The sequence below is a fragment of the Babylonia areolata genome, chromosome 7 (assembly GCF_041734735.1).
Source record: "Babylonia areolata isolate BAREFJ2019XMU chromosome 7, ASM4173473v1, whole genome shotgun sequence".
Lineage (NCBI taxonomy): Eukaryota > Metazoa > Mollusca > Gastropoda > Neogastropoda > Buccinidae > Babylonia > Babylonia areolata.
The window spans coordinates 20392953-20418427 of record NC_134882.1 but is presented as its reverse complement, the minus strand read 5'-3'; the positions used below and the strand labels follow the sequence as shown (position 1 = coordinate 20418427).

At 44.1% G+C, this 25475-nt stretch overlaps 1 protein-coding gene across 1 annotated transcript; it reads left to right on the top strand.

Moving 5' to 3' along the window:
• The first annotated feature begins 5719 nt into the window (after window positions 1-5719).
• Window positions 5720-16646, top strand: LOC143284182 (uncharacterized). The gene is made up of 7 exons (XM_076590849.1): window positions 5720-5891; window positions 6602-7057; window positions 8310-8536; window positions 9493-10260; window positions 11513-11613; window positions 12620-12792; window positions 16353-16646. Exons 1-7 carry the CDS (start codon window positions 5760-5762, stop codon window positions 16551-16553), a joined length of 2058 nt encoding a protein of 685 aa, XP_076446964.1. The 5' UTR covers window positions 5720-5759; the 3' UTR covers window positions 16554-16646.
• Window positions 16647-25475: the final 8829 nt, after the last annotated feature.

The window sequence follows — 25475 nt, the reverse complement described above, 5'->3', positions numbered from 1 at the left end:
AAAATATACAACAGCGAGCTCTCACAGCAAATCAGTTGAAACTGGAAAAAAAAGAAAAGAAAAGAAAAACCGGATTTTGTTGCTTTTATCTTTGGGCTATTGGTGCTGCACAGAGAGGTAGACAGATAAGAGAGAGAGAGACACACACACAGACAGAGACAGAGAGACACAGACAGAGAGAGTTTGTAGTGTGTGTGTGTGTGTTTGTGTGTGTGTGTGTGTGTGTGTGTGTGTGTGTGTGTGTGTGTGTGTGTGTGGTGTGTGTGTGTGTGTGTGTGTGTGTGTGTGTGTGTGTGCTTTCTTGCACGCCTGCACATGTGTATTTTGACACCACCCCGCCCCCACCTCCCCCCCAAAAAAAGAAAAAAAAAGAAAGAAAAACAAGAGAAATAGAGACGGGTTTCGATAAACTTGACTGACTGATGACTGATCAGTTAATTGATTGATCGACAGCAGTCAGTGGTTTGCCTCCCTTCTCCATCCCCACACGCCTCCCTCGCCCCCCATGCCCCAACCGTGATAGGGGAAGCAAACACTGCTCAAGTCTTCTGTAACTACTATGTTTGTTTGGCTCAGTTTGTTATCTCCCTTCAGTAAATAAAAACAGGAGTGTTTCCACCCGTATCGATGTGTGCATCATGCACGTGTGTGTGTGTGTGTGTGTGTGTGTGTGTGTGTGTGTGTGTGTGTGTGTGCGCGCGTGTGTGTGACGAGAAGGTTGTTACATACAATGTACTGCTATACTGCTATCGATGCTGACGGTGATGGTGATGGTGTTCTCTCTCTCTCTCTCTCTCATACACATACACAGATGTACACGCACACATGCACACACACACACACACACACCACATAAACCCCCAACCCCCACCCCTACACAAACACAAGAAATGTGGGACAAGGATGCTAAAGAAAGAGAGGACAGAAAATCAGTAGCAGCAGAAGAAGAAAGGAAAGGAGGAGGAGGAGAAGAAGAAGAAGAAGAAACGAGAGAAGAAGAAGAAGAAGAAGAAGAAGAAGAAACGAGAGAAGAAGAAGAAGAAACGAGAGAAGAAGAAGAAGAAGAAGAAGAAACGAGAGAAGAAGAAGAAGTCGATGAAAGAGGAAGTTGGGGGTGGGGGTGGAGTAGGACAAGTGGGAGGAAGTGGAAAATGAGGGGAAAAAAAAAAGAAGCATAAACAAAACAAAACAAAAAACAAACCCAAACAGCAACGACAGCAGCAATAACAATCATCAACAGCGTTATCGTTGTCATCGTCGTCATCGTCACCAGTCTCCCTCACAGGCATAGTGTAACTCTTTTCGAAGCGTGTGATCGCCTCTGTCCTCACGCGCACAGCATCAGCTTCCGGGTCAAGTTCATTGACCTTTTCCGTCATCCTCTACATCGCAGTGAGTGTCCATCTTAAGTCTTGATAAAAAAAGGAAAAAAAAGAATGAAATAGATAGATAAGTAGATAATTAAACAATAAAGACACGAATAGATGTATGAACAAACACATAAAAATATCAATAAAGAAATAAAGGACATGTCATTTTCTAGTTGCAAAGACACGTATTGATTTTTTTTCAGTAAGCTTGTATATATGGGGGGAGGGGGGGGGGGGGGAGAGAAATTATCATCTGTGTCATTAGACACTCGCATACACTATGAAACATAGTATATCTTCGTACTCTCTTTTAGGCTTCTATTTCACTTTTCTTTCAGCGGCGATTAAGATTCCGTAACTTGAGAGATGAGGGATGAGGTCATTAAGAATACTGGATTTTAATGAAGTCGAAGGATGTTTTACAATCTGAACTCAAAATACTGTGAAAACAAACAAACAAACAAAAAACAAAAAACAACAAAAAAAAACGGGAATCAAGACGGATAGTACATACAATACAAAAAGACCTTTTATATAAAAAAAAGAAAGAAAAAAAAGGAGAAAAAGTCGTTGATCTTACAACACCAAGTGAGTTTTATAATTGGTCCTCCATTGGATTTTACAACCCTGGAAGATGTTTTAAATCTGAACCTCAAAGGACTTTTTTTTTTTTTTTTTTTTTTCAAAATTATGGACCTCAAACGACTTTTTTCCCCGCCAAATGGACCCAAGACCTTACACTATCAAAGAACGTTCTACAACAGGACGTGTAGTTTTTTTGTTTTGTTTTTATATATATATATATCATAGGACCGTTTCCGACAGAACCTAGAATTTTACTACATCACAGAAGCTTTTGACAAGGAACCCAAGTATGCAATAGCATCATAGGACCTTCTGACAACAACAATAACAACAAAAACAAAACGAAACAAAACAACCTAGAATGTTACTATATTAAAAGAGCTTTTCCACAAACAATCCTTATAGGTTAAAACGTCCTATACCTTTTGACAAAAGAACCCCAGTAGCTTACAATATTACAAAACCTTTTGACACAGATTGATAGTATGCTACACCATAACAAGACCTTTTTGACACAGATTCATAGTATGCTACACCATAACAAGACCTTTTTGACACAGATTGATAGTATGCTACACCATAACAAGACCTTTTTGACAAAGAACCGTGTGCTATTCTACAACATCTCAGGACTTAAAAAAAAATATACCCTAGAATTTTACAAATTCGTAGGACCTTGTACAAATAACCCTTGTAATCTTACAACACCAAATGACTATTTTTTGAAAAAATCACCAGAACATTCACCCTGTTCTCACCCCCCCCCCCGGGCCCCCTTCCCCCGCAGTCTTACCGAGTCTTACTTTTACCGACAGATCGTTTGTTAAAGCTTCAGTGCAGTCTGTCAATAACTGCCTTAGGAAACGATGTGACATCGTATCATCTACAAGGTCTTCACCACATTTGCTAAGTCACGAAGCGTACCTCCTCCCCCCCCCCCCATGACCCCCCCCCCCAAAAAAAAAAAAAAAAAAAAAAAAAAAATCCTTCCTTGCATTAAATTCTACGGCACGCGTGAAAAAAGACCCCCCCCCCCCCAACACACACACACCCGAAAATGTAACAATGGTTTACCAGCGTATTTTTTTTCACCGTGCACAAATTGTTGCCGGCGACAATTATGTGCGGACGCTCAAGGCAGATATGATAACTGATATAATTCTATTGTCGCATCTTTACCAGCTCCACAAGCGACAATATAATCATGCAGTCTTTAATTAATACGTTGCGGCATGTACTGTCGCCAGGCATCACCGGAACAGTTGAGTATTGCTGTTGTTGTTGTATGTTGTTGTGTGTGTGTGTGTGTGTATGTGTGTGAGTGTATGCGTGCGCGTGTGTTTGGTGCATATGTGTGAAGTACACACGCAGTTATGATGAAAGTGTGTGTGCGCGCGCGCATGTGTGTGATTGCTTCTTCATTTTGTCAATTCATTTCCGTTATCTACTTCAGAATCTTACAAAAAAAAGTATAATTGATTTGAATGCCTCATGTTCATTCTGGGTCACAAATCCTTATATATTATATGTAGATATATTGATAAATATGCATAAACTTCTATCTATCTATCTATCTATCTATCTCTCTTTCTTGCTTTCTGATTAAATGCTCGGGGATTGAATCCGAGGCACAGGAACATACAGAGAGAGAGAGAGAGAGAGAGAGAGAGAGAGAGAGACAGAGACAGAGACAGAGACAGAGAGACAGACAGAGACAGAGACAGAGACAGAGTTACACAGACACACAGACACAGAGAGAGAGAAAGAGAGAGAGAAAGAGAGACAGAGACAGAGAGAGAAACCCGCGTTCCGAGAGAAAATACCACGGTGCCTTTTGGACGTGGTAACCATTCACGGGTGGGGGTTAGGTTCGCACGGGTGGTGGGAAAAGGGAAGAGGGGTGAACGTTTTGCAGCATTAATTAATTAATTAACTCACGTGACTGAGCTGTGCGACTGATTGGCCAACACACACACAAGAGGTGGGTATTAAGAGTGGTGGAGTGACTGCTCGGCAGTCTAGTCGGAAAGAAGCCAGCAAAGCGGAAGGACAGTTGGTGAAAAGGTTGTAGGCAACAGCTGTTCGAACCGAGGAACTGCAGGCAGTCCGACTAAGCAAGACTTAAGACGGCGCAACCACACAGTCAGAGCCTGAGCTGAAGTTGTTGGAGACGACTGCAGGAGAAGAAAACTGTGACGTGTAGACGACAGCAGGAGAGACTGTAGAAGACAGAAGGAGAAGACTGCGACGTGGAGAAGACAGCAAAAGAAGACTGTGACGTGAGAGACGACAGCAGGAGGAGAAGACTGTGACGTGGAGACGACAGCAGGAGAGACTGTAGAAGACAGAAGGAGGAGACTGCGACGTGGAGAAGACAGCAAAAGAAGACTGTGACGTGAGAGACAGCAGCAAAAGAAGACTGTGACGTGGAGAAGACCGCAGGAGAAGACTGTGACGTGGAGACGGTAGCAGGAGGAGAAGACTGTGACGTGGAGACGGTAGCAGGAGGAGAAGACTGTGACGTGTAGACTACAGCAGGAGGAGAAGACTGTGACGTGGAAACTACAGCAGGAGGAGAAGACTGTGACGTGGAGACTACAGCAGGAGGAGAAGACTGTGACGTGGAGACTACAGCAGGAGGAGAAGACTGTGACGTGGAGACTACAGCAGGAGGAGAAGACTGTGACGTGGAGACGACGTGGAAGCAGAAGAAGACTGTGACGTGGAGACGACAACAGAAGAAGAAGACTGGGACGTGGAGACGACAACAGAAGAAGAAGACTGTGACGTGGAGACGACAGCAGAAGAAGAAGACTGTGACGTGGAGACGACAACAGAAGAAGAAGACTGTGACGTGGAGACGACGTGGAGGCAGAAGAAGACTGTGACGTGGAGACGACAACAGAAGAAGAAGAGTGCGACACTTCACAAGAAGACGGCACCAACAAAGTCAGCGCCAGAAGAAGAAGAGGACGTCGGAGGAGACGCCAGAGTCAACAAGGGACAGGTAGCGGCAAGGCAAGGCAAGGCAAGGCAAGGCAAGGTAAGGCAAGGTAAGGAGGCAAGAAGTTTATTTTATGTGCTCCCCTGGGGAGGCATTGAAATGTTAGATATAATCAGCTATTACACACACCATACAAAAAACAACAACAACAAAACCAAAACAACAACAACAACAGCAACAACAGCCCACACAAAAAAGCGATGTTGAAAATTAGAAATAGGCCCATTTGATCAAACATGCAAATAATATATTTTTTTTTATTAGCAATAAACAAAACAAAACAACAACAACAAACAACAACAACAACAACAAAAACCCAAACAACACACACACACACACACAAAATGTCTAATAGATAAAATTCTAATGAAGAGAACTACATATAGGAGAAACAAGGGATTTAACTTTTAACGAGGACTTTTGGCAAGGACTGGCCAAAGGAAACCATGTCTTCATGTGGCTTAATGCGTGTCTTATGTTATATGTTTATTGTTTGAAGAATTTCAGAGAGCGCTAGGGTTGGAAGACAAGTGATTTGAAATAGCAATGTAAAAATTTAGATTTTAAGATTTGTCTATGTGTTTGGAATGAAAGATGGGGAGTAACTGCGGAAGCTTGGGGAATCTTTTTCGGTCTACTTTTTTTGTGTGTGTGTTTGTTCCGTGTTCTGTTCAGTGCTACACACACACACACACACACACACACACACACACACACACACAAAGACCGGTAATATTCCGTTTTGAAAATACCTCAAGGACAGATCCATAAACCTCTTCATCATCAACTTGGAAAGTAAAATGAACGACGTCCACGCCGCAAAGGATGACGGGAAAGGTCACCGGATGACTTTGACCCGGAAGTTGCTGCTGTGTGCGCAGCTGGGTGGAACGGAAGCGATAATCAACTTCCAGCAGATCTACACTGTGCCTGTGAGTGGTGACGGAGCCGATGTTGACGACGATGAGACGTGTTGTTCTTGTTGTTGAAGACGATGACGATGATGTTACGCCGCTGATGACGATGATGACGTGCTGTTGTTATGGTTGAAGTCGATGATGATGATGGCGTGCCGTTGTTAATGACAATGACGACGGTGATCATGATGTTACTGTTTTTATTTATTTATTCATTTTATTATTATTATTATTTTTTTTTAAATTATTTTTATTTTTAAAGATAATGACATCGACGACGAATGTGATGATGTTGCTGCTATTGTTGAAAATGATGACGACGACGATGATGATGTTGTGGTACCAGCGGTGATGGTAATATTGATGAATGCAGTGATTTCCCTGATGAAGTTTGTTGCTGTTGTTGCTCTTTCTTTTTCTTTTGCTTTGTTAATGTCATCTTGCTTTTCTCTTTGTCGCACCTGCATTTCCTGCTTTATCTTTGTCGGTCATCTGTTTGTCTGCCCCCCTCTCTCTTCCTTTCTTTCCTTTGCTCTCTCTCTCTCTCTCTCCCTCACATACATTTTAGCGTATTTGTCTGTTCAGTGTCCAAATTATATATTCCGACCAAGAACAAGTGCACCTATCCTGTAATGATCCATTACCCATCTATACCTATCTGTTTACCTACGTGTCCATTTACCTACCTGTGTACTAACTTGGCACGATCGGACAAACACAAACAGATCCTGCAGACCCTGGGGATGCCACTGAGCCTGACGTACCTCCCGGGCCTGGTTTCCGGTCCCTCCTCCATCCTCCTCCTCCCCTTCCTCGGCTGGCTCCTCGACAGGGGACACAACCCTCAACGCCGGAAGTTCGCCTCCATAGTGTTCGCCGCTGGTGTGCAAACCCTTGGAATGCTGTGTCTACTCTTGGCGAACGCAATGCACCTGGGGTACCTGATGGATTACAGCGGTGCTGCCGTCCGCATGGAGACTGGTGGCTCTGGGAGTCCGTCGAACCATTCAGTTTCGTCCCACTCTTCTGCCAGTAACTTGTCTGTCAGCGAATTTGTGAAGATGAATGCGAGTGGCGGGCAAGACGTGAACAGTTTTGTCTTCGCAGATGATCCAGAAGGAGCAAACTCTTTCACGGTGAATGGTTCGTCACTTCAAGCGTATGATACTGGGAGTGTGAATGTGAGTAATACTTTCCCCCCTGTTTATTAGAAGTATATGTTCATTGATTTTGGCTCTTTGATTTGATGGCAGTTTTATTCTTTGGGCGTGCTTCTTTTTTCTTCCCCCTTCCCCCCAAAAAACAATTTTTTTTCATGCAATGGTTTACAGATACAGACATAATTTTGTACACTGGGAAGCTAAAACAATATATTGTGCTGAATATAAATCATTCCTCATCAAAATTATTACGGGTAGAACAATAAACATTTGTTTAAACGTTGATCTGTGTGATATTATAACGCGCAGTTTACAACAAAATAATATTATAGGCATAATTTCAAGTATTCAGGCATGCTTTTTGTGTAACTTTCAGTTTATCCTGTGAGCAAGTGTCCGGTCATGCGAGTTCAAGCAGCACTCGCCTTAGTGCTGTTCTTATATTCAGACTTCACTAAAATGTTGAGATGATTGACATTGTGCAGACTGCCCATTGTCTGCCACTGGACTCTCACTGAATAAACAAACTGCTGTTTTTGGCACATGCTCACTTTGAACAGCTAACCCCCCCAAAAAACAACAACAACAACAACAACACAACAACCCTAAAAATAAAACCAAAACAAACCAAAAAAAACAAAACAAAAAAAAAACAAAAACAACCCAACATGTTTCAGCAAACAATTTTGTTATTCGGTGGTTTGTAAACGATAGCTTTAATCTTTCATTGAAGAAAAAAATAGAAAAATAATTACCTCTGGTTGTGAGTGGTGCTCATGTCATAAGCTGTGCAATACTGTTTGCCTGAAATTCAACATCATGCCATCATGCCCCCAAGAAGAAAACTATGCAAGTTCCTGAGTGGTTCTTAACTTTTCATGAACACTGTAAATTGCCTTGACATACCGGGGCAAATTATTATCGAAAAAACATGAATGATCTATACCGAACAAACGAAATACATAAAAAAACGAACATAATCTTTCATATAGGACAGACTTGTCAAAAGTTAAACATGAAAAAACAACAACAGGAAATAAGAAAGCAAACGCAAATTAAATAATCATTTCAAGAGAGACCTATGCAGACAACTTGCAGCAAGGGGGGTGCAGGGGAGGGGCAGGGGGCAGGGGGGGATGCGTGGTGGAGGGTGTGGGGGGGGGTAGTGGTCAGTCGAGAGTCATTCCTTTGTAGATGCAAATGGTTCTACCATCAGCGAAATGATGCCTTGCTGAAGTTTTAGCTGAAGTCTTCAACACTGTGTCCTCTTCAGGTGCCTTTAAAGGCTGGGCTGGGGATGTTGGGGGTCATCCTCATGGATCTGGGCTTCGATTGTTCCAACTGCTTCGTCAAAGCCTTTCTGGTCACGTGCAGCGCACGCGCAGAGCATACTTCCCTGCTGGTGGTGGGGGTGGTTGTCGGGGCGGTGGGGGGAGTGACCAACGCTGCTCTTGGCCTGGTAGACTTCACGTCACTTCTGGGGCTGGACGGTGTTGAGGGGTGAGTGAGAGCACTCGGTGTTTGTGCTGCGTTCGTTTCTGTGGATGTGGGTTGGTTGGGGTGTAGTAGTTGTTGTTGTGGTGGTGGTGGAGGTGCTGGTGTGGTGATGGTTCCTGTTGTGGTGGTGGTCGGTGTGTGTGTGTGTGTGTGTGTGTGTGTGTGTGTGTGTGTGTGTGTGTGGTGTGGTGTAGTGTGGTGATGGTTCTTGTGGTGGTGGTCGTGTGTGTGTGTGTGTGTGTGTGTGTGGTGTGGTGTGGTGTAATGTGGTGTGGTGATGGTTCTTGTGGTGGTGGTGGTCGGTGTGTGTGTGTGTGTGTGTGTGTGTGTGTGTGTGTGGGTGTGGTGTGGTGTGGTGTGGTGTAATGTGGTGTGGTGATGGTTCTTGTGGTGGTCGTTGTATGTGTGTGGGTGTTTGTGTGTGTGTGTGTGTGTGTGTGTGTGTTTCTCTCTCTCTCTCTCTCTGTGTGTGTGTGTGTGTGTGTGTGTGTGTGTGTGTGTGTGTGTGTGTGTGGTGATGGTATCTTTTAGCCAGCCTGTCGCATTCTTTCTATATCTCAGTTGCTTCCTCTTCCCTTTGTTTGTCTGTATGTTTCCATTGCGAATTTTTTGCTTTGCCTTGCCATTTCTCCATGGGAAATCAGTATGGCGTCAAGGCCTTAATCTGAACAAACATTCGTAATCTTTACTGCTTTCTGTCTCTCTCTCTCTCTCCTATTCTCTACTTAAATGGCAATGGCGTGGTATTGCACATGGTCCAGCCGTTTTTTGTTTTTCTTTGATTAATGTTTTGTATCAAACCTCGTCCAAAGATCTACAATAATGTTGTACCCCCCCCCCCCCGCCCCCTATAGATCTACAATCGTTTCCTATCAAACCTCATTCAAAGATCTACTATCAAGCGTTTGCTTCGTACGATGCGAACACACACCATGACCAATGGATCTGATCGGTTTCAGAGCCAGACTGACCATACAGACCAGTGCTCAGGGTCTGCTCATCATTCTCGTCATCGTTCTCGGACTGGTCATCACCTTCATCACTGGCCACAAACAACTCCGCCAACTTCACCAAAACGAGTCTGGAAGAAGCTCCGTGAACCTCCACGAGAATCGGTCTGGAACAGACTGTGCGGGAAAACCCCGCGACAACCGAAAAAACGGCACACTTTCGACGAAACGGTGCGAAACCAACACCACTTCTTTCCACGATCGTTTCAGTTCAACGCCGGAAAGCGTGCAGACTGGGAACCGCCCAGCTGTCGAGAACAGCATCCGATCTTCGGAAAGAGGCAGTCTGTATGTGGACCCTTCTGTCATTATGGAGGAGGAGATTTATCCCTCGTCCTTGGCTGAAGATCGCCGTCCTCTCCTGAAAGACGACAATGTGGACGACGAAGAAGAGGAGATGGAAGGAGACTGGGCGATGACAGCTTCTGTTGGATACGGTGCCACAGACTGTGCCACCAGACGCCAGGGCGTGAAGGTACCCGCTGAAACGGGCCGTGAGGATGCTGGCAGTTTGAGGTCCGAGGAAGGAAGCAGGGTGTGGCAAGGACGTCTGTCTTGTGTGCAGCGCCCTAAAGCTCGGATCGCGCTGATGTGCGTTGTCACCTTCTTTACCGCCGACTGTGTTCTCAAGTACGCGGCCGCTTTGTCCGATTTCGTGGGAAAAGGAGTGTACGGTGGGAGCCCCGTGTCGGAGCCTGGGTCCGACAGTTTGAACAGGTGGGCCTTCTCTCTGATGTCGTCGTCGTCGTGGAAGTCGTCGTTGTTGTTGTTGCTGTTGTTGTTGTTCATCATCATCATCATCTTCTTCTTCTTCTTCTTCTTCATCACTATCATCATCATCATAATCTTCGTCTTCTTTATCAACATCATAATCTTTTTTATCATCATCATCATCTTCTTTTCATTGGTTTATAGTCCATTCACTACATGTTGATTTAGATCCGTACGCATTCATTCATTGCAACACACACACACACACATATACACAATCATATCGAGCGTGGAAAGTGGGTGACGGATTGTGTGTGTGTGTGTGGGGGGGGGGGGGGGGGGGGGGGGGGGGGGGAGAAGTGAAAATAAGAAACAAAACAAAACAAAAAAACTCCCCCCAAAAAACTGTAGCTAACAGTGGAGTGATGGGGTATTGGCTGGAGCTCGGAGAAGTCATTAGAACAATTAAGACAAACAAGTTACTAACCGCAGCCTTGCATACGACCACAGCGATTTGCGTTATACCTACTATTTGCTTAGGGGATCAAAACGCCTTGAATATCAGCGTATCTTGTGCTCAAATCTACACCCCTGTTCTTATATTGGGAAGGTTAGAACGGAACAAATAATAAATGGTGTACTGAAACAGTACTGGAACAACGATATTAATAAACAATAAATAGTGGCAACTCTCAACAAGGGACTCAACATCAAGTCCATCTTTCATTTCGAGTGCTGGAGCAACTGGAGGCAACATTTCTCCTAGAAAGCTGTGGTGGGCTTTCTCTTCCTCTCGTGTCTGTCTCGTTTTTAAAAATAAATAAATAAATAATTTTTTTTAGGGTTCTCTGTCTTTCTCAAGATCTCTTTGCCGCTCATTCTCTCTCTCTCTCTCTCTCTCTCTCTCTCTCTCTGTGGAGGATGATGATTTTTTTTTTAGTGTCCCGTCACACATATCGGTGATTAAAGAAATTTTGTTACAGTGTTAATGTACACGGTCATTTGAGTATTGTCGTTTAGAAGAGGAGGGGAGGAAGGACGAATGGTGAGTTTGGGGAAAAAACGGATATATGGAGGGAGGGTGAAATTTGAAACAAATATCTAAATACAATTACAGAAAAGTGTGTGTGTGTGTGTGTGTGTGTGTGTGTGTGTGTGTGTGTGTGTGTGTGTCTGCGCGCGCCTACCTTCGTTGCGTGCATAATTATACTTAACGCACGAAAACCAACTGGACTGAAATGAACCTTTTTTCCCCCAGATACCAGGAAGGAATGAAGACAGCCTCCCGGGCTCTCATGCTCTATTTCGCCACATACCTCGTCAGCAGCATCCTTCATCCAAGACTCCTGGCCTGTCTGGGTGAATAATATAACATACATGTGTGCTGCGTGCGCGTGCGTGACTGAATGACACAGGAAACGAACAACGAGCGCCTGTCCAAAGGCAAGTCTTAGTGGGCTCTACCTAGGTAGGTATGCAGACAGCTTGTTGTGCAAATGAAAATCCCGTGTTTGTATATGGTCTCTGACCGAAGGTAGGCCCCTCTACTACTGTTGCTTCTGCTGCTATTTCTGCTACTACTGCTGTTGCTACTACTACTACAACTGCTATCACTACTACTACTACAACTTCTTCTGCTGCTACTACTACGGCTGCAACTACTGCCGCCGCCGCCGCCGCTGCTACTACTACTACTACTACAACTTCTTCTGCTGCTACTACTACGGCTGCAACTACTGCCGCCGCCGTCGCTGCTACTACTGCTACTACTACTACGATTACTACCACCACTAGTAGAGGCTACTGGCCTGGCCTGGTGGGTACAGGTACCACGTAGTTCACGGAGCACTTTGGTCCTAGGTTCCAGTCCCACACGGACTGAGGGTTCTTTTATTCTTCATCTTCTTTCGGACGTTCTTTGCTCTTTGTTGTTGTCATGATTTGTATGTTCTTTGCTGTTGTTTAATCGTCGTCGTGTTCTTCCTCGTTATCGTTATTATTGTGAACGATGACGATGACGATAGTGAAGATAATGATGATGAGGAGCATTATTGTTATTATCAAGATAATTATGAAGGTGATGTCACCGTATCTTTCTCCCGTTCGCGCTCAATTCTCCTCACTCTCATCGTCATCACTGCCATCATAGTAATCATCATCGTTACTATTGTCATTATAATGATGATGATGATGTCGATGTAATCCCCCCATCATCATCATCATTATCACGAATGTCATTGTAATCATCTTCAGCATCTTCATGAACATCATCATCATCATCATGATTATCATCATCATCACATCATCACTGTCATTGTAATGATAATTATCGTCGATGTCGTCGTCGTCGTCGTCGTGCCCACAGGTTTCCGCGCGGAGTTCCTGTTGCTACAGTCGCTGATGGCGGCGACCATGCTGGTGACGGCCTTGACCTCCAGGCTGGAGGCTGTCTTCTTACTGTGCGTGGTGTCTGGCGTGCAGCGCACGTGCTTCTACACCATGCCCTATGCCGTCACCAACGACATTGCTCAGAGCATAGTGAGTCATAGAGCATAGTGAGTCATAGAGCATAGTGAGTCACAGTACGTTTTTTTGTTTTTTGTTTTTTTGCTTTATCATGCCCTATGCCGTCACCAACAACATAGCTAAGAGCATAATGAGTCATAGAGCGTAGTCAGTCATAGATCATAGTGAGTCACAGTATTTTTTTATTTTTTTTTTAATAATTCTGCTATACCATGGCCCATGCAGTCACCAACGACATAGCTCAGAGCATAGTGAGTCATAGAGGATAGTGAGCCATAGAGCATAGTGACACTACTTTTTTTGTGCTTTACCATGCCATAATTATGCCGTCACCAACGACGTAGATCAGAGCATAGTGAGTCATAGAATATAGGGAGTCACAGTATTTTTCAATTTGGCTTTACCAAACCATATGCCGTCACCAACGATATAGCTCAGAGCATAGTGAGTCAGTTATATTTCAGCTATACCATGCCCTATGCTGCCACCAACGACAAAGCTCAGAGTATAGAACATTATAAAACATTAACAACCACTTCAGTGTCTGTATCTTCGGCTTCTCTCTCTGGCTGTCTTTCTCCCTTTTCCCTTCTTTCCTCTCTCTACCAGGTTATTAAAGGCGAGGGCACCTTTCCCTTCTTTCCCCTCTCTACCAGGGTATTAAAGGCGAGGGCACCTTTCCCTTCTTTCCCCTCTCTACCAGGTTATTAAAGGCGAGGGCACCTTTCCCTTCTTTCCCCTCTCTACCAGGGTATTAAAGGCGAGGGCACCTGTCCCTTCTTTCCCCTCTCTACCAGGTTATTAAAGGCGAGGGCACCTTTCCCTTCTTTCCCCTCTCTACCAGGGTATTAAAGGCGAGGGCACCTTTCCCTTCTTTCCCCTCTCTACCAGGTTATTAAAGGCGAGGGCACCTTTCCCTTCTTTCCCCTCTCTACCAGGTTATTAAAGGCGAGGGCACCTTTCCCTTCTTTCCCCTCTCTACCAAGGTATTAAAGGCGAGGGCACCTGTCCCTTCTTTCCCCTCTCTACCAGGGTATTAAAGGCGAGGGCACCTGTCCCTTCTTTCCCCTCTCTACCAGGGTATTAAAGGCGAGGGCACCTTCTCCTTCTTTCCCCTCTCTACCAAGGTATTAAAGGCGAGGGCACCTGTCCCTTCTTTCCCCTCTCTACCAGGGTATTAAAGGCGAGGGCACCTTTTCATTGTTTCCCCTCTCTATCAGGTTATTAAAGGCGAGGGCACCTTCTCCTATTTCCCCCTCTCTACCAAGGGTATTAAAGGCGAGGGCACCTGTCCCTTCTTTCCCCTCTCTACCAAGGGTATTAAAGGCGAGGGCACCTTTCCCTTCTTTCCCCTCTCTACCAGGTTATTAAAGGCGAGGGCACCTTTCCCTTCTCTGCCCCTCTCTACCAGGGTATTAAAGGCGAGGGCACCTTCTCCTTCTTTCCCCTCTCTACCAGGGTATTAAAGGCGAGGGCACCTTTCCCTTCTTTGCCCTCTCTACCAGGGTATTAAAGGCGAGGGCACCTTTCCCTTCTCTGCCCTCTCTACCAGGGTATTAAAGGCGAGGGCACCTTTCCCTTCTTTCCCCTCTCTACCAGGGTATTAAAGGCGAGGGCACCTTTCCCTTCTTTCCCCTCTCTACCAGGTATTAAAGGCGAGGGCACCTTCTCATTCTTTCCCCTCTCTACCTCATACAGAAAATTGAAAACGGAATGGGAAGCCCAGAGTGGCATAAGGCAATGCGCAACTTTCAGATTAAAAAAAAAACTCACATGGTCATACTGCCCGGGACATGCAGGTGTTAAGGGAAATGAGCGAGCTGACAGACTTGCTGGTAACGCAACACCAACGAGCGGCCTACATCTAGGAAAATCGGAAATCCTCAGAAAAGTCCAAGAATATCAAAAAGAACAGGTACAAGGCCGTCACACCATCGATCGCCTCAAAGAAATAAAAGCAGAGAGAGGGAGCAGCCGTAAGTCTAACATGAAAGGTGGAGCACGATGCTTTGCAAATCAAACAAATATCGGCATCATTTCCAAACCAACATTGCGCAAATTTCTTCAAAACGGAACAGAGTCTCTGTGGGCTTTTCCAAATACAATAGACTGAGCAACACACTAGATGCCACGTTCTTGGCATCAGAGATCTTTTCCCATCCCTCTTGCGGCCAATCAGTGGCAGCCTCTGTGCGTGTGTGTATGTGTGTGTTTGTGTGCATGTGTGGGTCTGTGTTTTTGAGTGCGTTTGTGCATCCGCGAGAGTGTAAGTGTATACAAGTGTCAGGAGAGTTCTGTGCACGTGCGTGTGTGTGTGTGTGTGTGTGTGTGTGTGTGTGTGTGTGTGTGTGTGTGTGTGTGAGGGGGAAGTGGGGGTGCGGGGGGGCGGGGGATAGATGATGAGGTATGTGAGTGTATGCATGCCTACACTGTGGGAGCAACAGGATATTGGAACGTATATATATATATATATATATATATATATATATATATATATATATATATATATATATATCTTTGTATATATGTGTGTGGGGTTGGGGGTGGGAGATATGGGCGTATGTGTGTGTGCTTGCACAAGTAAGTGTTCATCTGTGTGTGTGTGTGTGTGTGTGTGTGTGCCGTGGAAGCTGCGATACGTTGACTAGAAATGAGTGTGTGGAGGAGGGGGGTAGAGGAGATGCAGGGTAATGTGTGTGTGTGTGTGTGTGTGTGTGTGTGTTGGAGCTCATGTACGTTTATATATATTTGACTGTGCTTTCATATCTGTGAAACTGCATGTTTGGTGCATATCTGTTATGCATGTGTGGGTGTATGTCTGAATGTGTGTCTTCATGTTTTACATTTATTTGCTTATTTATATCATCATTGTTGTCTTATTTATTTATTATTATTATTACTACTACTACTACTATCTTTTTTATATTATAATTATTATTGTTTTATTTATGTAAGCTTATCTATTATTTATTCACCTTTCTTTTTCTTTTTTTAATTTATTTTTAATTTTTATTTTTTCTCAAGGCCTAAGCGCGTTGGGTTACGCTGCTGGTGAGGCATCTGCTTGGCAGATGTGGTGTAGCGTATATGGATTTGTCCGAACGCAGTGACGCCTCCTTGAACTACTGAAACTGAAACTCTACCAGGGTATTCAAGGCGAGGGCACCTTTCCCTTCTTTCCCCTCTCTACTAGGTTAATTAAAGGCGAGGCCACCTTTCCCTTCTTTCCCCTCTCTACTAGGTTAATTAAAGGCGAGGCCACCTTTCCCTTCTTTCCCCTCTCTACTAGGTTAATTAAAGGCGAGGGCACCTTTCCCTTCTTTCCTCTCTCTACCAGGTTGTTAAAGGCGAGGCCACCTATTCCTTCTTTCCCCTCTCTACTAGGTTAATTAAAGGCGAGGGCACCTTTCCCTTCTTTCCTCTCTCTGCCAGGTTGTTAAAGGCGAGGCCACCTTTCCCTTCTTTCCCCTCTCTACTAGGTTAATTAAAGGCGAGGGCACCTTTCTCTTCTTTCCTCTCTCTACCAGGTTGTTAAAGGCGAGGCCACCTGTTCCTTCTTTCCTCTCTCCCAGGATATCAAAGGCGAGGGCAGGAACCCTGTGGCTTTGGCCCTGTCCCTGGTGGCAGCCAGCATGCCCCTGTCCTACTGCCTGCTGTTCTCCTGGGCGGGCGCCGTGGAGGAACTCACCGGAGACGTCTCTGCCCCGCTGTGGATGGGAAGCGCTTCTGGCGCCCTGGGCATCGTCGCCTTTCTCTTTGTTGGCAAAGTGTAGAAAGAGAGAGGTATCAGGCAATGAATGTATGTATAAGTGTGTGCCTCAATGTTTGACGGTGTGTGTGTGTGTGTGTGTGTGTGTGTGTGTGTGTGTGTGTGTGTGTGTGTGTGTGTGCTTTGGTTCGAGATCACGCATCCATATTCCATTAAAAACCCCTTCCATCTACGGACGCAAGCGCGCGGGGACACACACACACACACACACACACACACACACACACACACACACAGAGGAAGATACATATTGTCATACATACGAGAGCGCCCACGAGCACACACACACACATAAACACGCACGCGGGCGTGCTGTGAGAGAGAAGAGAAAGAGAGAAAGAAGGACAGAAAAACAAGGACAGAGATAGAGAGAATATTATAATGTATTTTAAGGCAACGTCTTTGATTGAAGAGCACGGCTGATTTCAAGGAATCATACTGCACGAAAAATTCATATCAACCCAGATTTACCTGTTGGATAAAAACAGCGAAAGGACGAACATCCACTCGACACACACCGTGCGACCTGGCTTTCTGTGTGGCCAACAAGCTGTCAAAAATATAGACAGTAGAATTGAACTCGCGTGCGAAAATCAGGCAAGACTGAATGAAAGTCAGGTAGTTTAAAAACAACTCACGAAGTGAAAAGTTCGGTCTCCAAAGCGAGGGTTACACAGCAATGTCGTGTTGTTGTTGTTGTTGTTGTTGTTTTACACTCGAGACCACGACCTGCGACTGTGTGAGATTGATGAAGAATGGACAGTGGAAACATGTTTGAATCCTCCAGTTGTCAACCACTCCACTCTTGATACGGATGCTGTTGTATCGTTCTGCGCCATCTTTTAACAACCGACAGTTGTTCACGAACACAACCAGGGGAAAAAAAGGTGACTTTTTACGTTGTGAAGGATAGCCACAACACCCCCCCCCCCCCCCACGTAATTCGAAAAGAAAGTAGTTAAGAACGGTTATTTTTTCCTGTACTGCCATCGAAATGTGACATATATTACAAGGCATGATTACTTGGGGATATTGACAAGAAAGTGTTTCGAACAGCACAGATAATTGATCATCAATAGAAATGGAGGACAAGGGAGATCAATCCAGTCAATCGGCGCAGCAGCTTCCCGACTCTTGGTTACTGGATTTACTGGAAGTGGATCTCCTCGCCCGCAGCATTCACCGTCCGCTGAAAATCAACCAACAAGAATACAATCTCACGATACGCGCGCGCAACCTGCGCAAGTGCGGCTTCGGTGTCTTCAAACACATGCGTTTCTCAAAAGACGACATCAAGGACAGAATCAACGCAGCCAAAGCGGCACAATGGAAACGGAAGGTTTCTGGACATGCAGCACCAGCGACACCAGTCCCTGGCTGGATAGAGATCTGGCTGAACATCCGCCGAGAGACGGACCGGGCCTGTGAGCCCATTCTCCACGACCTGGACCCTGACTTCGCTGATGCCCTGGACCAGGTCTGCCTGGCTTCCTCCTACGCCAGCACGGAGCAGGACTTGTGGGCGCTCTGCCGCCTGGAACATTTCACCGCCTTCTGCATGCTGCAAAATGACGCCCCGATGGAACTGTTCCATGACCTGCTGGAGATCGTACTGGCCATGTACTTGGACCCGTCGGATGTGGAACAGTTCCTCAGCCTGGAAAACTGCTTCATTGAAAGCCGGGTCGAGGAGAGGGAGGTCACCTCATACACGCCCGGGTACGAATTTGAGCAGTGCTTTTAACTTTTTATATCTCGCCCGCTTGCTCCGCTGACGTGAGGCAAAGAGATGATAGACGAGGACATAAGGAACCTGTAGAGTTACGTCTTTCGTGGAACTGGGTTTCTGTGCTAGACTTTTGGCATTGTGTCAGTTAAAGGAGGGAACCTCGTTCCGGAGCTACTCGTCTTCTACATGAAACGTCTACTTGTGTTCGTTTAACGTTTTACATTTTACTTTTCTTAAGAAATGTTTTCTAGAGACAGACAGCTTTTACATAACATATATAACAAGACAGCAAAAACATGTGGCTATGACACACACACACACACACACACACACACACACACACACACACACACACACACAGAGGGCACACAGACAGAAGTGAAGTATCTCCGTTGTCTCATTTTAAACATTCCTTTATTCTGTATGTCAATAACTGTTACAAAACCGATTTATTTTGTTACGGAACGAAACACCATCACCTTAACTCAGAGTAGATATTCCCTTCCTCCTCCTAACCATTTCTGTGCTGACATGATAAGTATCGAATCAATTTGGTAAATTAGCTGCAACTCACTGATAAAACAGATAAAAAGGATACCACCCATGTTGGCAATCAAGTATTGTAAGCCCTCGTTCAAATTTTGTAAAGCACGATGACACTTGAACTGAAAATTACCATACTGTTTATTTACATGTTAACCTTTCTCCCTATATCGTCATAATTTTTTGGAAAAGAAAGAAAGAAAAAAAAGAAGAAGAAGAAGAAAGAAATCACGATATGATTTTTTAAGTAAACTAATCCTGCGCATGATTTTGCTTTACACCCTCGCAGCCAGTAAGTCTTCTTATCTGTCCCATAATAATGATTATATGACTGTAAGAAATTTCGTTTCCCCAACATCTAATCCATTCGAACAGATTCAACAGACAGTTGGGATTACACGGATGACCATGTTATCACAATTCAAATGGGTCCATGTTATTCGTACAATTCAACTTGATCAGCATACATGCGATTTTGCCGTCACGTTGTTGTACTGTAATCAGTATATACACTGCTATGAGAAGAAATATTACAATTTGTGATACATCTTCAAAAGATAAAACGATAACAGCAACACGAGGAATGTTATACCAGAATGCCAAACACAAGAATCTGAAAATATCAATTTCGTATTTCTGCTTTGCAGCATTTCCTTGTGTCTCCCCATCATTTTTTCAAATACATACTTTCAAAACTTGAACATCGCTCTGAACTAGTTATTTTCATTTCTTCTGTTAACTAAGTGTTCCGCACAAAAGGCAGCAGAATCTAAAGGCAGCAGAATCATAACATTCACTGTGTGGTCACTTGACTCGCAGCGGCCTGAGAGAAAATGGAATATTTCCCCTTGACAAAACAGTTTTGAACCACTGCACAGTTATCAAAATATGTTTAAGAAAACAATAATGAAATATAGCAAAAACATGATATCAATCAATATGAAACCAGTAGTCGGAGTAAAATGAAAACCTCCCGTGCTGTCTCTGCTTTGTTCAGTTTTATGGACAATATGAACGGTTTGGGAAACTGCATGCTTTTATTTTTGTAAAAGGAAAGATATACTTTCGTTCCCCACTTTCCTGTCCGAGTTTTTCTCGTCGGATATCTAAGTTGAAAAGGTAAAATTATCCATTTTAGAACACTGCCAGCATTTAAAGTACACACACACACACACACACACATTAATAACATCAACAGCAACAACAACAACAAAACCGCTCTACATTTACGTGACATAATGTGTGAATGTCTCTAAGGAGATTTTTCGTTTATGGAAGAGGGGAAAATTAAGCCTAATACTTTTTACGCAGATTTCGTTCATCTTAACCCAGAAAGTTTAGAAGAAAATATACTTCGGTTTCTATTTTGGCTAAATGACTGAAGATTGGAATGAATCATGTGTGGTAAACTGAGTGATGAATTGATCATCATCAGTGATTATGTTATCAGTAACTCGTTACACCGCCATCATTTCAGCAACAGGCAAACAAGATATTTTTTTTTCAAAAAATAAAAAGCACCACTAATTCCTGTCTGTCTGTTCAGACATGTGCATTCATGATGCTTTGTGATGCCAGCTATACAGTATCTTCTTTCTTCTCCTTCTTCGATCGTGGGCTGCAACTCCCACGTTCACTCGTATCTATACAAGTAGGCTTTTACGTCCATGACCGTTTTCACCCCGCCATGTAGGCAGCCATACTCTTTTTTCGGGGGTATACAGTATAAACCTGTTGGAAAATTGGTAAACAGGAAGTTCCGATGAATTTTGTCAGTTAGAATCACAATTCTTCTTCCTCTTCTTCTCATGATTATTGATAGTAGCAGTAAAATTAGTATTATTAGTGTTGTCCCAGTAGTTCTCATTGGTAAACAAGAAGTTCCGACAAGTCTTGTCAGTTAGAACCACAGTCATTCTTCTTCTTCTTCTCATTATCATTACCAGTAGCAGTAGTAGTAGTAGTATCATTCTGACGACAGTTTTAGGTGATGATAATGAATGTAGAATGCCGTGTTAAATTTACATTCATTTTTGCGGAAGACTTAGAAAGATATATACCGCCCCACCCCCCCCCAGTGAAATCTCCTTAATGTTTGATATTGCGAACTGTTTTTGAAACGTGGTAAACTGATGACACAGCAAGGAACTACATCACTGTGGGAAGTCTTTTGGGAAGCATTTCCCTAGAGTCCCCTGTACTTTGCCGTTGTTTAGTAAAATTATAAACGCCCGTGTAGAATTTCTTTACACCCAAACGTAGGCACACACAAAGGCTCAGACGCGCGTAAGCGTGCACGCACACAGACACAGACACACACAGGCAGACACAAACAGACAGACACAAACACAGACACACACACACAGACAAAGACACATGCACACACACACACACACACACACAGACACACACACACACTCGCTCACTCACACAGGCCCTGATCTCCCCCACCCCCACGCCCACGCGTACCTCGGCCCATTCAGATCTGAATATGCAAATCGCATCCACCTCAAATCATTAGAACAATATCAGCAACATAGACATAAAGGAAAAAACCCCGTTTATTTACTCCAGCAATATCATTTCATAACGTGTACCCGACAGTTTCAACATATCTTGGAGCCGATATCCAAACTGAAATGATAGAGATAATGTTCCACTTAGTGTCTGAACAGGAGGTCACACACAAATAGCTGAAGTTTTTTTTAAAATGGTTGTATAGACATGACGATCTCGTGAAAGTAATATAAATTCATCTTGTTTTCCAAGTGCTTGTTTGCTGTTAGTACTAACATGACTGGTTTTCTAATAATCAACCTCAACCTCAGGCCCATAACTACAAAGTTGGGGGAAGCCTGAGGACCGCAGACGCAACCTCCCTTCTCCATCTGTCTCTGTCGGCAGCCGCTGGCAGCAGCTCACGTGTGTGGAGTCCGGTCCATTGTTTGATGTTCTCATGCCAGCTCTTCCGCTGTCTTCCTCTTCTTCTCCCGCCCTCGGTGGTGCCTTGCATGATTGTTTTTGGACAAGCTGGTGTGTCGAGTGTTGTGTCCAAACCATATCAGCTTGCGTCTCTTCACAGTTGAAAGGAGAGGTTCCTGAGGTCCAGCAAGGTTCTCAATTCTGCTCCGTACATGTTCATTGGTCCTGTGCTCGATCAAGGGAATTTGAAGGAGCTTCCTCAACTATCTATCAGGGCATCTGTGTTGGTTTCAACAATTGCCACAAACCAAACATCAACGATGACGCGGCGTTTAATGTATACGTTTTTCGAAGAACAGCATCCCAGGTGACTTTTTGTATGCTTATTGATGTGTTGCACACACGTTTTTCCTTTTTTATGATGGTAGGGGTGGACAAACCACGGTGAGGCGTTCTTACTCTCACGGTGATTCATGCTAATTATCTGATTGTGTCTTTTTTGCTTGGCATACTCCCAACTATTTGACGCTCTAAGACTGATAGGGCTCGCAACTACATACACAAACACGTACACACACACACACAGGCCCGCGCGCGCGCGTGTAAATAGAATTACGCACTCGCACAACTGTACAGGCCCTACTACCCCACACTCATACCCTTCCCACCTTGACTCCCGAACACTCGTTCAGATCTAATTAAGTACATGGAATTCGCAACCAGCTGGCAAATCATCATATATCTATTTGCATTTGTGTGCGTAGTGTGTGTGTGTGTGCGCGCGCGCGTGTGTGTTTGTGCGTGCGTGTGTGTGTGTAATGTCTAAGACATGACGACTACTTGAGACTAACAGCAGATCCATACAAGAACATTATCAAGAAAACATGGCAGTGCTGTTTTCAAAATGAGTATTTCATTGTAGTAGTTGTGTGAAGCCTCAAATTCACTGGTCTTTTTTTTGTTTTGTTTTTTTGTCGACACTGTTGCTGAGTAACTCATTCATTAAATCAGGTATCCATTCTCTGTGCGTCGAACCTTGATATTGTTTTGATTAAGGGTTCATCGTCGTGAGTTTTTGGTTTCTTTCCTTCTTTTAAAATTTTCTTTAAAAAATCTATTTGTATTCAAAATCAAAATCTGTTCATATTCATTAGCAGTGCGTGACTCTTCCTTTCCGTTGTTGTTTTTAAATGCGTGTTTTTTCATCCCTGAACGTAGTCATACCATCTACATAAAAAAACACATTCTGTATCTTAATAAATGACGGTAAACGAAATGCTGTCTGAACATTTGTTCTTGCTCTGTTTGTTGAATTAGTGTGCGTGGCGTACACACACACACACACACACACACACACACGCACACACACACACACACACACGCACGCACACACACACACACACACACACACACACACACACACACACACACACACACACACACACACACACATAGTTGATCATGCGTGCAGTCGTGAAGACATGCATTTTCCCACACACCAAATCTGACACACGCGCGCGTACACGCATGCTTATAATCGCAGCAGCAATAAAGGAAGTGATGTATGCTGTGACAACCAAAGTGTGTGTGTGTGTGTGTGTGTGTGTGTGTGTGTGTGTGTGTGTTCTCGCGCTTGCGCATGAGAGAAAGAGGGAGGGAGGGAAACTGCTGCTGGTGCTACTACTACTACTATACTAGAGCTACTACTACTGCTGCTGCTACTAGATAGATGGTCATATGTAGATCACATGGCACTATACACATAGACAGATAGATAGATGTAGATAGATGAATAGCTGGACAGAGTTGACGGTTCTCTTGTTCAAACGAAATAATAACATGCACTGCGACCGCAGTGCTACACTTGTTTATAGATAGATAAGATAGATATACATACTGGCAGACAGACAGACAAGGGTGAATGAACGTTTTCACCTTTGTCAGTTGTGAATGAACGTTTTCACATTTGTCGGTTGTTCTTATTTTTTGTAATTTCGTCACTGTAACGTAACGTGCAATAGGAAACTATAGTTAATATAAACCAGAACCACAGAGCAGAAGACTTACAACGAAGAGGTTTATTCAATTCTGTTCCGAAAACGGGAAGCAGTCCTTGAAAATATTGTCCTCCTTCTCCTCCCCCTTTCTCTCTGTTTCGTTTGTGGTAAAGACTGAGTATACCTATCCACTATGGCGAAATCCTGGTACACATTGTTGTATATGGTATGTCAACAGTACCTTTCGTCACATAAAAGCAAAACAAAACTCAACAAACCAACAACCAACCAACCAACCAACCTGCCAGTCAACCAGAGTACCAACCAGCTGGCAACCCAACCAGTGTATTTTTTCCTATTTTAGTATCCTAAATTCTGGAACCTATGTAAATGAAGCTTTTCGTTTTTTTCCCCAGTGAGATGGCCTATGTGAGAAATGACACGTAGTGTGTAATCCTTTGGATTCACATTGTAATGGCAAGCCAGCTGCACAATAGGGTTGCGACTGAATCTGTATCAATATGAGTATAAGAACCGCGCGAAACAAGAGTCAAGAACATGAAGTATAACAACCGACCCCACCCCCCTCCCAACCCCATCTCCTCCGCCCGCCCCCCACCCCACGCCCCCCTCCAAAAAGAGAGGTGGGAACGACAGGAAATAGTTCTCAAGAACCACTGATGAAGGTAGCGCTTGACGTTGGCATGCACGAAAACTGCCCTAAAAAATTAGTCCTTGAATTTAGGACACTAGAATAGGAAATCATCCAACCAGCCAGCCAGTCACCCAACCATTCCACCAAACGATCAACCAACTAGCCGGACAACCAACCAAAAACAAAAAGAAGCCAAACACAAGCAAACAAATACAAAACAACAACAACAACAACAAAACAAACCCCAACTAGAACAACAGTGAAATAAGCAACTGACCTGACAGCACCCACACGGCACATAATCCCCGTTGAAATCAACACGTCCCACCTTCTCCTTCCTCACTCCTTGACACGCACGTGGCACCAGAAGAGTCATTTTATACTTGTAACACTTTGTATCCTTCATTGCCACAACCGGACCCGCATGTAGAATCCATAACAGTCGTAGCAAGTATCCCTGATGCCAAGCACCATACGTCGGCGCTAATTTTCAGGTGTGCTTACGAGTAATCAGAGTGATATTCGTGCCCACGTTGTACTGTTGTCAATCAGAGGTAGAGTTGAGTTTAGCCACCCACAACCTGACGCCTTTTAAGGTCAAGTTATTCAGGGCTTAGGTCTTGGTTCGGAAAAGGTTGAGTTATTCGAGGGTGTGAGTCCTGGTGGTCTGTCTTGGTGGGATGTCCGTCAAAGCCAACCTGAAAGCAACTCTTTCTGCTTCATGCGATTCTCCTAACCCACCCCGGTCTGATAGACAACAAACATACAACTGATCTGACAAGTGTTGGTTCACGTTCATAACGTGAATCATTTCAATATCATATTGTTTATTTTGTTCAGCCAAACACTTGGTTGTATGAGTGGATTACACGCTGCATGTCACATTATTCATATGCCTGCACTGTGAAACGCATGAAAATGTTCTTTAAACAGGTTCCAGAATTTAGGATACTAAAACTGAAGATGGTTTTGGGCTGTTTTATTATTGTAAAATTTCTGTCTTTTAGTTGGAATTTTCGTGCAGATATTAAAACGGTATTACCATTAGTAGATGTTGTAATCCATTTTCAGTGGTTTTCG